Source organism: Semicossyphus pulcher, unplaced genomic scaffold, assembly GCF_022749685.1.
Source record: "Semicossyphus pulcher isolate SPU_LCO1_2020_fin unplaced genomic scaffold, fSemPul1.0.p SCAF_27, whole genome shotgun sequence".
NCBI classification, from domain to species: domain Eukaryota; kingdom Metazoa; phylum Chordata; class Actinopteri; order Labriformes; family Labridae; genus Semicossyphus; species Semicossyphus pulcher.
This window is the reverse complement of record NW_027211701.1, coordinates 615736-626883: the sequence shown is the minus strand read 5'-3', so window position 1 is coordinate 626883 and position 11148 is coordinate 615736. Positions and strand designations below refer to the sequence as shown.

General features: G+C 41.2%; 1 protein-coding gene across 1 annotated transcript; it reads right to left on the bottom strand.

Annotated features, from left to right (window-relative positions):
- Positions 1-4996: 4996 nt before the first annotated feature.
- Positions 4997-10929, bottom strand: LOC138604761 (ladderlectin-like). The gene is made up of 5 exons (XM_069676751.1): positions 10908-10929; positions 6831-6922; positions 5700-5825; positions 5462-5561; positions 4997-5067 (listed from the first exon to the last, which is right to left on the bottom strand). The coding sequence occupies exons 1-5, from the start codon at positions 10927-10929 to the stop codon at positions 4997-4999; spliced, it is 411 nt and encodes a 136-aa protein (XP_069532852.1).
- Between the last annotated feature and the right edge of the window lie 219 nt (positions 10930-11148).

The window sequence follows — 11148 nt, the reverse complement described above, 5'->3', positions numbered from 1 at the left end:
TAGCACCTCTCTTTATTTATACTAAACTATAAAATAGCGTTTGTTCCCTGCCGGACGGGAGAACACACAAAATCAATAGAGCTCTTTTGTGCGGGCGGGAATGGTCAGAAATCTGAGGGGAGCGGGATTAAGAAAACAGCCCCGCACAGGGCTCTAATCCGAGTCATCATGCCTCAAGTCTCAGGTCATTAACGTGCAAGTCCAAGTCGAGTGTCAAGTCATCTATTTTTTGTCAAGTCAAGTCACAAGTCAACAAAACAGTGACTCGAGTCGACTCAAGTCCAAGTCACCGTGCCTCGAGTCCACATCTCTGCCTGGAATCAACTTTACCCGGGAGTCTGAGAAGCGTTCTTCCCCGATAGTTGGGACACACCCTCCGGTCCCCCTTTTTAAACAAGGGAACCACCCGCTCTGCCTTTCCACAGGTACTGTCCCAGACCTCCACGCGACACTGAAGAGGCGTGTCAGCCACGACTGTCCTGAGTCATTCTAGTTAGTGATGTTGTTTTGTATTTTGGTGATTAGATATTATTTCCTGTTTTCCTTTGTCACTTTGTCTCTTGTTGTTGTTTAGTTTTGTATTTAGTATAAAATGTTCCTGTCTTGGTTTAGTTGTGCATTCATGTAGAGAATTTCCTGTTTTACTTTGTAGTCCTGCGTTTGGTTTCTAGTGTTTCCTGTTTTATTTTGTAGTCCTGCATTTGGTTTCTAGTGTTTCCTGTTTTACTTTGTAGTCCTGCGTTTGGTTTCTAGTGTTTCCTGTTTTATTTTGTAGTCCTGCATTTGGTTTCTAGTGTTTCCTGTTTTACTTTGTAGTTCGGCGTTTGGTTTCTAGTGTTTCCTGTTTTATTTTGTGGTCCTGCATTTGGTTTCTAGTGTTTTCTGTTTTACTTTGTAGTCCTGCGTTTGGTTTCTAGTGTTTCCTGTTTTATTTTGTAGTCCTGCATTTGGTTTCTAGTGTTTCCTGTTTTATTTTGTAGTCCTGCATTTGGTTTCTAGTGTTTCCTGTTTTATTTTGTAGTACTGCGTTTGGTTTCTAGTGTTTCCTGTTTTACTTTGTAGTCCTGCGTTTGGTTTCTAGTGTTTCCTGTTTTATTTTGTAGTCCTGCGTTTGGTTTCTAGTGTTTCCTGTTTTATTTTGTAGTCCTGCGTTTGGTTTCTAGTGTTTCCTGTTTTACTTTGTAGTCCTGCGTTTGGTTTCTAGTGTTTCCTGTTTTATTTTGTAGTCCTGCGTTTGGTTTCTAGTGTTTCCTGTTTTATTTTGTAGTCCTGCGTTTGGTTTCTAGTGTTTCCTGTTTTATTTTGTAGTCCTGCGTTTGGTTTCTAGTGTTTCCTGTTTTACTTTGTAGTCCTGCGTTTGGTTTCTAGTGTTTCCTGTTTTATTTTGTAGTCCTGCGTTTGGTTTCTAGTGTTTCCTGTTTTATTTTGTAGTCCTGCGTTTGGTTTCTAGTGTTTCCTGTTTTACTTTGTAGTCCTGCGTTTGGTTTCTAGTGTTTCCTGTTTTATTTTGTAGTCCTGCGTTTGGTTTCTAGTGTTTCCTGTTTTACTTTGTAGTTCTCGCCCCTTGTATGTCATGTCTTGTTTGACTTCCTTCCTTTGTTCTGTTTCCCGCCTTTCAGATTGTGTGCCCTGCCGTCATTGTGTTCACCTGTGTTAATTAGTCTCACCTGTCCCTGATTACCCTGTGTGTATTTAGTCTCTGTGTTGCTACCTTTCTGTGCCAGCTCATTTTAGTCTACGTTTGTGACCTGTACTTTGATCCTTGCGTTTCTACCCTGGATGTTGTTGGTGCTTCCCCTGACTCCTCGTGTCCCTTGGATTACCTGTCCCTGGTTTTGTTGTAAGTTTTTTGCTCTGCCTTTTGATTTTTCTTTTTTTTGTTGGATTTCAGATTTTGTTTTTGCATTTTTGCCTTTTGTTTATTAAATAATTGATCTAAGTATGAATCTGGGTCCTCGACCTTCTTGTCTAAAATCCAAACCGTAACAAAGACAGCCCAACAATGTCCAGAGCCTTTAGCGTCTCAGGGTGAATCTCATCCACACCTGGCGCCTTGCCACTGAGGAGCTTCTGGACTACCTGAGTGACCTCTGCCATGGATATAGATAAGGCTTCCCCTGGACCTTTGAACTCTGCCTCCTCATCAGAGGATGTGTTGGTTGGGTTCAGGAGTTCCTTCCACCGTCCGACAATTTCCCCAGTCCAGGTCTAAGTTCAAAGTTCTAAGTCGTCTAACAGTTTGCCAGAACTTCCTGGATGCCAACAGAAAGTCCTTCTCCACAGCCTCCCCGAACTCCTCCCACAGCCTGGTCTTTGCTTCCACAACCACTGAAGCTGCAGCTCCTCTGGCCACTCAGTACCTGTCTGCTGCCTCTGGAGACCCCTGGGCCTCTTCATGAACTCATTTATTCATGTAACGATCTGCATTGACAAAGGTGAACCCAAAAGCACGACAGACTAAGAATCCAAGGAAATGATAAATATTTATTTACCATAAATTCAATAAACAAAACACAAGAAATATCAAGAAAGCCTGAACTCACCCTGATATCACAACCTGACTTCTGGTAGCCGAAATTCTCTCAAGAAAGAAAAATCACTCTTTAAAAGAGGAAAACTTTAACCAACAAACAAAACAACTAATCTAAGAAAGAAATGAAAATCAGTCAAAAGAGGAAATCTAGACTTAATAAATAAACAAAGAAAATCTCAATACTGGCAAAACGCAGAAACAAAAATAGTCTTTCTAATCTAGAACGCTCACCGATCTGACTTGGAACATGAACATGAACATGGAACATGGAACATGGATCAAGGGAATTGCTGGGACGACTGACATGAAGACAAGTACGAACTGGCACAGGACTAAGGGAGACGCCACAATTTAAACATGAGGAAGGGAATGACAGGTGAAACCGATAAGGGAGGGGCCAGACAATCACCAGACACAGGAAACACAGGGGCAGGAAGTAAAGTGATCTGAAACAAGAGGGACCAGGTTACTTTCAAAATAAAACAGGAAATGACAGAACATGAAAGAACGAGACAAAAATGGTAACTTAAAGGAAAAAGATGAGACATGACAATTCGACTTGTACTGAAGTATGTTTTAATACATTGCTGTAGTTTTAAAAACTACAGACACAAAATTAAATGAATTTTTTTTGATTTTTTTTTTTTTTTTAATGATGATGAGTCTGTGAAATGTCGTGACTGACCTTAAAGGCCACCGTATTTCTCTGCCTGGGTTGCTGTAGAAGCTCTTTAGGCCGTCACAGCAGAGAGGTGTGCTATGAAGGGAGGTTCATGGGTTAGCCCGTAATGTTGAGCCTATAAACTCTGGCTCTCTTTTGACTAGGCTAAATCACAATGCTAACTTACTCTGCTAAGCTAACATGGTAAGCAGTGACGTAGTCAGGCTGTTTGAGGGTCAGGTGCAAAAGGAGGGGGCACCAGCACGCTGAAAGTTGTGATTCGAAACAACAACGCGGGCATACTGTGAATGCTGCGGCGCGGGAGCTAACGCGGGTGCTAACGTGGCCGCTGGGCGTGAAAACAGCATCAGGTGCAGCGCGGCACCACTGACAATGCTCAGTTTCTAGTATGTGTGAGGTTTTATGATGAGGCAACCTTAGAGGACACACAAGGGGAGAAGACATCTTTAAGCAATAATGGGAATGCTGAATGAAAGAGGGATAGATGATGGATGATGGAGCTCCAGCCATGAGAGAGAGGACTGGTTCAGTGCCTGAAAGGTCACCACCCTGACCTGATGTCTTGCCACCGCATTATCCATCAGTCTGTCCTTTGTGCAAGTCTTAGAGAAGTGTTCTGTGAAATCATGGCAACAGTGATGGGACTCATATTTGCATCATCTTCACTGCAGCATCGCTCGCTGCGCACATTCCTGACAGAGGTCAGTGCAACCCCTGATGATTTGCTCATGCACAACAATATCAGATGGTTGAGCAAAGACGAGGTCCTGGAGCGGCCATTAGGAAAGAGCTGCAAGTGTTTCAGTCAGAGTAAAAGAGTGCAAAGGCAAAACAGTTCATGGAATTCATGCACAGTGAAGAAAAGAGGGAAGCTGTTGCATGTTTGGCTGATATAACATCTCATCTCAATTTCAAGCTACAGGCGAGAACAACACAGTGTGTGAGCTGACGTCAGTGCGCGGTTTTCAGAAGATACGCCTTTCAATGTTTTCTACCACATATTCCCTGGATGGAACACCTTTTTGATACTTCATCACCCTTTTAAGCAGTGCTACTTTTTCCTTTTGATTCTGACCTACAGCAGGGACTGCTCCACTTCCCAAAGCTTCCTCAGAAGGAATTCCTGGAGACTCACTTGGATGGTTTGCTATTAGGAATCTGTTGATTGAAACCCATTTCTGGTCAGAAAGTTCTCTGCAGAAGCACAACAAACCTTCCCATGGGCCAGTGCTGAAAGAGGCTGACTGTGACGCTCCCACCTTCTGAACAAAGATGGTTGCTGCAGCTGAGTTCCCTCTCCTGCATGAGAAGGCACTTCACATTCTAGTTGTTTAAGCTTGACTGTAAAAAACGGACCTTTGTCTTATTGAAAATGTTCTTTGCGGACCTTTGAGATTTGTATTTGAGTCCAGTGCTCCATCATTCAGCTCATGGTTAATTCCCACCTCTCTGGTCCTATTGGACAGAAATATAACACCCTTTGTACCCTGTGGTCACACCGCCATCAAGAGGCCACATTTAAAGTGCCACTACGATATTTAGAGTCAATAAGTCTTTGAGTTCAGTGAGTGTTGGCTTCTTCTCTGCAACTCTCTTTTTGCTTCTCGTTATCTGGAAGCCTTTTTGTTCATAATACACAAAGATCACACACTGTCCCTTCTTACAACAAGTCTTTATTATTGAGAATATTTGACACAACAGTAACTAAACACATCATTTCATAAAACACAAAGTAGAAGAGTAATTCAATAACACACAGCAGAGCTCATGAGTTCGGTTCGTTAACAGCCGAACATGTTCCTGGAGCAGATGAAGCTCCGAACGGATCCACAGTTAGTGTTTCCCCAACCGTCTGAAACACAAATAAAACAACATGAACATTTATCCATGTTTCAGAGAGAGACAGCACAGTCTCTCTGCGACTGACAACAGAAACTCAGCTGCCGCTTCAAAAGATGACGACCTAACGAGGAGTTAGTTTAACAATCACACGTCTCCACGGTCATGTTAGCAACATGTTCAGTTATACTAGTAGTTCCTGAGAGACAGAAATATAGTTTTAATTCTTCATAGAACTACAGTTACATCCATAACTGATGTTCAGACAGAGGGCGTGTGACTGTTGCAGCAGGAGAGAGCCGTGCTGATTCTAACCCAGAGAAACATGTCCAAAAATACCACAGAAACATTGACATATTCCCTGTGAGAAAACCAGGTGAGAAAGGCAGACAGGTGTGTGGACTCACGGTTGGGTTGCAGGAAGATGCAGGGGTGAGTGCTGACGGAGGACTGGGCGTAGAAGTTGTCAAAATAGTAACCCTGCCGGTCGATCCACATCCACTGCCCCTGAGAGACAAACAGCACGAGTGTAAGGATTGACACATCCATCCTGTATTTGTGTAGACCTCTAAGGACCAGGTGCAGGTCTAGACCTCCAAGGACCAGGTCTAGACTGCACCTGGACGAGTGTTAATAGATCCAGACCTGCAGGTTGAAGCCTCCCAGCCATGCGGTGCTTTGACCCGTGAGGCGTGTCATCTGTTGCAGGGCGGCGTACTCCTGAGGGCTTGTGGCTGAGGCCAGCTGGGCCCCAAGGCTGTTGCAGTGCTCCTGTTGGACAGAGGGGGCGCACAGATATCACTCATTGTTTGATGAATTGATGAGACAACAACAGGTCATCATCCAGAACATTCCGGGTGTGTGAACATGTTCTACAACAGTGTTCTCAAAGTAGTGTATCAAGCTAAGCTAAGCTAAGCTAGTTACCTCTGATCAGAACAAATATTTTAAATGTCACATAAAGAACCAGAATACACCGCTGCTCCATCACTGTCTGATTCACTAAACAACCATCCAGCTGATGTGACGGTATTGTTCTGTTTTCAGCTGTTCTGCTGCTTCAACTTTGTCACAAGTTGTTTTTATTTGTTGTCATTCGATGTAGAAACTGTCTTCACAACAACCTAAACAAGGTAACAAACATCGTCTAAACGCGCCTCTGATGTCACAGATTACAGTACGAAAACATGAATGTGAAGTTTATCAAAGTTTTACTTTTGTTATTGGGCTTTTGAAAGTCCGTTAGACCATTAAAGTTACACCCCCGCTACAAGTTTCTGTTACAAGAAACGCCCCCTTCTTTCTTAGAGGTGTATGACCCTCCGAGGGCATTCTATAAAACACAGAATTTACATAAAGATTGAAGAGTTTCATTGATTATCGATGGATCAAAACAACCTTTGATTTAACACAAAAAGTCTGTGTTAATTAATTGTCCGAAACGGCCGAACTTAAAGCAAACTCAGTGTTCTCTCAATCCTCCCTCCAGGCTGCCAGCCTGCTGCTCCGCCTTCCCGCTTTGACATCTCAGGGGCCGTAGGCTGTCTTGTAACAGGTCTTGAATGGTCTTGCAGTCCGCAGACAACCCCATGTCAATGTTTTTACATTACAGGTAACATACAGTATTTTAAAAATCTCAGGAAGCCCTGCAGTACCCCAAAGTGCCCCTAGAGGGTACTAGTACCTCCATTTGAGAAACACTAACTGTGTGTATCAGAAGTTGTTCACAGAGTGAACTAAAATCACTAAAACATAAAACTGATCCAGCATCAGTACCTCTGCACTGTACCACGTCATGTAGGAGCTGCTGATGTGGAAGCAGCGAGAGCCGTAGCTTATCCAGTCTCGAGGACAGAGATTAAAACGAGCTGCAGAGACACAGAGGAGACGGAACGGTTATTCATATGTATTACATGTAAATATGAATAAAACACATCAAACAGAACTTTCAGTTCCATTCAACATATTCCCACGACGGCCATTTTCCTCTGATGTCACGCTCATTATGAGAAGCTCAAATATCATAATGTCATACCTACGTGTCTTCAGGTGGTACGTTTAATGAAATCAGGAAATCTGAGAGTCATTTTTATTTCAAATGTTCTGATTGATGAGAGACTGGACAAAACCGTGATAGTATAAATGTGGAGGGGCCTGGAGCCATGATTCAAGTAGAAACAACTTAAAATGATGGCCCAGTAACAGACAGCAGCTAATGTTCACATTCCCTTCTTACTAGCACGTTATACCGTTAGCTAGGAAGAGACTGAACGCTAATGTAACCTCATTCATTTAGTTGCATGATGGCACAGGAAAGGTGAACATTCCCAGTTAACAGTGATGTTAACATAGAACTGGCTGATTTCTCGTATTAGCTGTTGTGATGGTTTAGCTAACGTGTTATTATTAGCTGTTGTGATGGTTTAGCTAACGTGTTAATATAAGCTGCTGTGATGGTTTAGCTAACGTGTTATTAGCTGCTGTGATGGTTTAGCTAACGTCTTATTATTAGCTGTTGTGATGGTTTAGCTAACGTGTTAATATAAGCTGCTGTGATGGTTTAGCTAACGTGTTATTATTAGCTGCTGTGATGGTTTAGCTAACGTTTTATTATTAGCTGCTGTGATGGTTTAGCTAACGTGTTATTATTAGCTGCTGTGATGGTTTAGCTAACGTGTTATTATTAGCTGCTGTGATGGTTTAGCTAACGTGTTATTATTAACTGTTGTGATAGTTTAGCTAACGTGTTATTATTAGCCGTTGTGTTGGTTTAGCTAACGTGTTGTTATTATTAGCCGTTGTGATGGTTTAGCTAACGTGTTATTATTAGCTGCTGTGATGGTTTAGCTAACGTGTTATTATTAGCTGCTGTGATGGTTTAGCTAACGTGTTATTATTAACTGTTGTGATAGTTTAGCTAACGTGTTATTATTAGCCGTTGTGATGGTTTAGCTAACGTGTTATTATTAGCTGCTGTGATGGTTTAGCTAACGTGTTATTATTAGCTGCTGTGATGGTTTAGCTAACGTGTTATTATTAACTGTTGTGATAGTTTAGCAAACGTGTTATTATTAGCCGTTGTGATGGTTTAGCTAACGTGTTATTATTAGCCGTTGTGATGGTTTAGCTAACGTGTTATTATTAGCCGTTGTGATAGTTTAGCTAACGTGTTATTATTAGCTGCTGTGATGGTTTAGCTAACGTGTTATTATTAGCCGTTGTGATGGTTTAGCTAACGTGTTATTATTAACTGTTGCGTTGGTTTAGCTAACATGTTATTATTAGCCGTTGCGATGGTTTAGCTAACGTGTTATTATTAGCCGTTGTGATGGTTTAGCTAACGTGTTATTATTAGCCGTTGTGATGGTTTAGCTAACGTGTTATTATTAGCCGTTGTGATAGTTTAGCTAACGTGTTATTATTAGCCGTTGTGATGGTTTAGCTAACGTGTTATTATTAGCCGTTGTGATGGTTTAGCTAACGTGTTATTATTAGCCGTTGTGATAGTTTAGCTAACGTGTTATTATTAGCCGTTGTGATGGTTTAGCTAACGTGTTATTATTAGCCGTTGTGATGGTTTAGCTAACGTGTTATTATTAACTGTTGTGTTGGTTTAGCTAACGTGTTATTATTAGCCGTTGCGATGGTTTAGCTAACGTGTTATTATTAGCCGTTGTGATGGTTTAGCTAACGTGTTATTATTAGCCGTTGTGATAGTTTAGCTAACGTGTTATTATTAGCCGTTGTGATGGTTTAGCTAACGTGTTATTATTAGCCGTTGTGATGGTTTAGCTAACGTGTTATTATTAACTGTTGTGTTGGTTTAGCTAACGTGTTATTATTAGCCGTTGCGATGGTTTAGCTAACGTGTTATTATTAGCCGTTGCGATGGTTTAGCTAACGTGTTATTATTAGCCGTTGCGATGGTTTAGCTAACGTGTTATTATTAGCCGTTGCGATGGTTTAGCTAACGTGTTATTATTAGCCGTTGTGATGGTTTAGCTAACGTGTTATTATTAGCCGTTGTGATGGTTTAGCTAACGTGTTATTATTAACTGTTGCGTTGGTTTAGCTAACTTGTTATTATTAGCCGTTGCGATGGTTTAGCTAACGTGTTATTATTAGCCGTTGTGATGGTTTAGCTAACGTGTTATTATTAGCCGTTGTGATGGTTTAGCTAACGTGTTATTATTAGCCGTTGTGATAGTTTAGCTAACGTGTTATTATTAGCCGTTGTGATGGTTTAGCTAACGTGTTATTATTAGCCGTTGTGATGGTTTAGCTAACGTGTTATTATTAGCCGTTGTGATAGTTTAGCTAACGTGTTATTATTAGCCGTTGTGATGGTTTAGCTAACGTGTTATTATTAGCCGTTGTGATGGTTTAGCTAACGTGTTATTATTAACTGTTGTGTTGGTTTAGCTAACGTGTTATTATTAGCCGTTGCGATGGTTTAGCTAACGTGTTATTATTAGCCGTTGTGATGGTTTAGCTAACGTGTTATTATTAGCCGTTGTGATAGTTTAGCTAACGTGTTATTATTAGCCGTTGTGATGGTTTAGCTAACGTGTTATTATTAGCCGTTGTGATGGTTTAGCTAACGTGTTATTATTAACTGTTGTGTTGGTTTAGCTAACGTGTTATTATTAGCCGTTGCGATGGTTTAGCTAACGTGTTATTATTAGCCGTTGCGATGGTTTAGCTAACGTGTTATTATTAGCCGTTGCGATGGTTTAGCTAACGTGTTATTATTAGCCGTTGCGATGGTTTAGCTAACGTGTTATTATTAACTTTTGTGTTGGTTTAGCTAACGTGTTATTATAACTGCTGTGATGGTTTAGTTAACGTGTTATTATTAGCTGTTGCGATGGTTTAGCTAACGTCTTATTATTAGCTGCAGTGATGGTTTAGCTAACGTGTTATTATTAGCTGCAGTGATAGTTTAGCTAACGTGTTATTATTAGCTGCTGTGATGGTTTAGCTAACGTCTTATTATTAGCTGCTGTGATGGTTTAGCTAACGTGTTATTATTAGCTGCAGTGATAGTTTAGCTAACGTGTTATTATTAGCTGCTGTGATGGTTTAGCTAACGTGTTATTATTAGCTGCAGTGATGGTTTAGCTAACGTGTTATTATTAGCTGCAGTGATAGTTTAGCTAACGTGTTATTATTAGCTGCTGTGATGGTTTAGCTAACGTCTTATTATTAGCTGCAGTGATGGTTTAGCTAACGTGTTATTAGCTGCAGTGATAGTTTAGCTAACGTGTTATTATTAGCTGCTGTGATGGTTTAGCTAACGTCTTATTATTAGCTGCTGTGATGGTTTAGCTAACGTGTTATTATTAGCTGCAGTGATAGTTTAGCTAACGTGTTATTATTAGCTGCTATGATGGTTTAGCTAACGTGTTATTATTAGCTGCTGAGATGGTTTAGCTAGCGTGTTATTATTAGTTGCTGTGATGGTTTAGCTAGCGTGTTATTATTAGCTGCTGTGATGGTTTAGCTAACGTGTTATTATTAGCTGCTGAGATGGTTTAGCTAGCGTGTTATTATTAGCTGCAGTGATTGTTTAGCTAACGTCTTATTATTAGCTGCTGTGATGGTTTAGCTAACGTGTTATCAAACACGTTGTTTTACAAAGTTAAGTCTGTGTTTGCCTTTCTTCATGTGCAACACTTTTAAAAGGTAATCGGGGCATTCAGCCACTTCCTGGCTAACGGTAACATTAGCTTGGAATGCTAACTAAAGCTGTCTGAAAGAAGCTAAAGGGTTATTTAATGTATTAACTTGACCTGGGGTTGCTGCTGTACAGTTATCATCAGTCAGAGACTCAAACAGTGATGTGGCTCTTACCTTCAGGATCCTCAGCCTCCATCACAGCTGCTGCTTACACACACACACACACACACACACACACACACACACACAGTGATCAACAGTTGAATCTGGTGTATTAGACACACATACAGATGTGATGCGAGCAGTGACGTGTTTCCTCTCTCTTACCGTCCTCCAGAACAGGGACAGGATCCTCTGGCACCAACTCTTCCTCTTCTTTGGTCATCATCGTCTTCATCTCGTCCTCCGGCTCTGA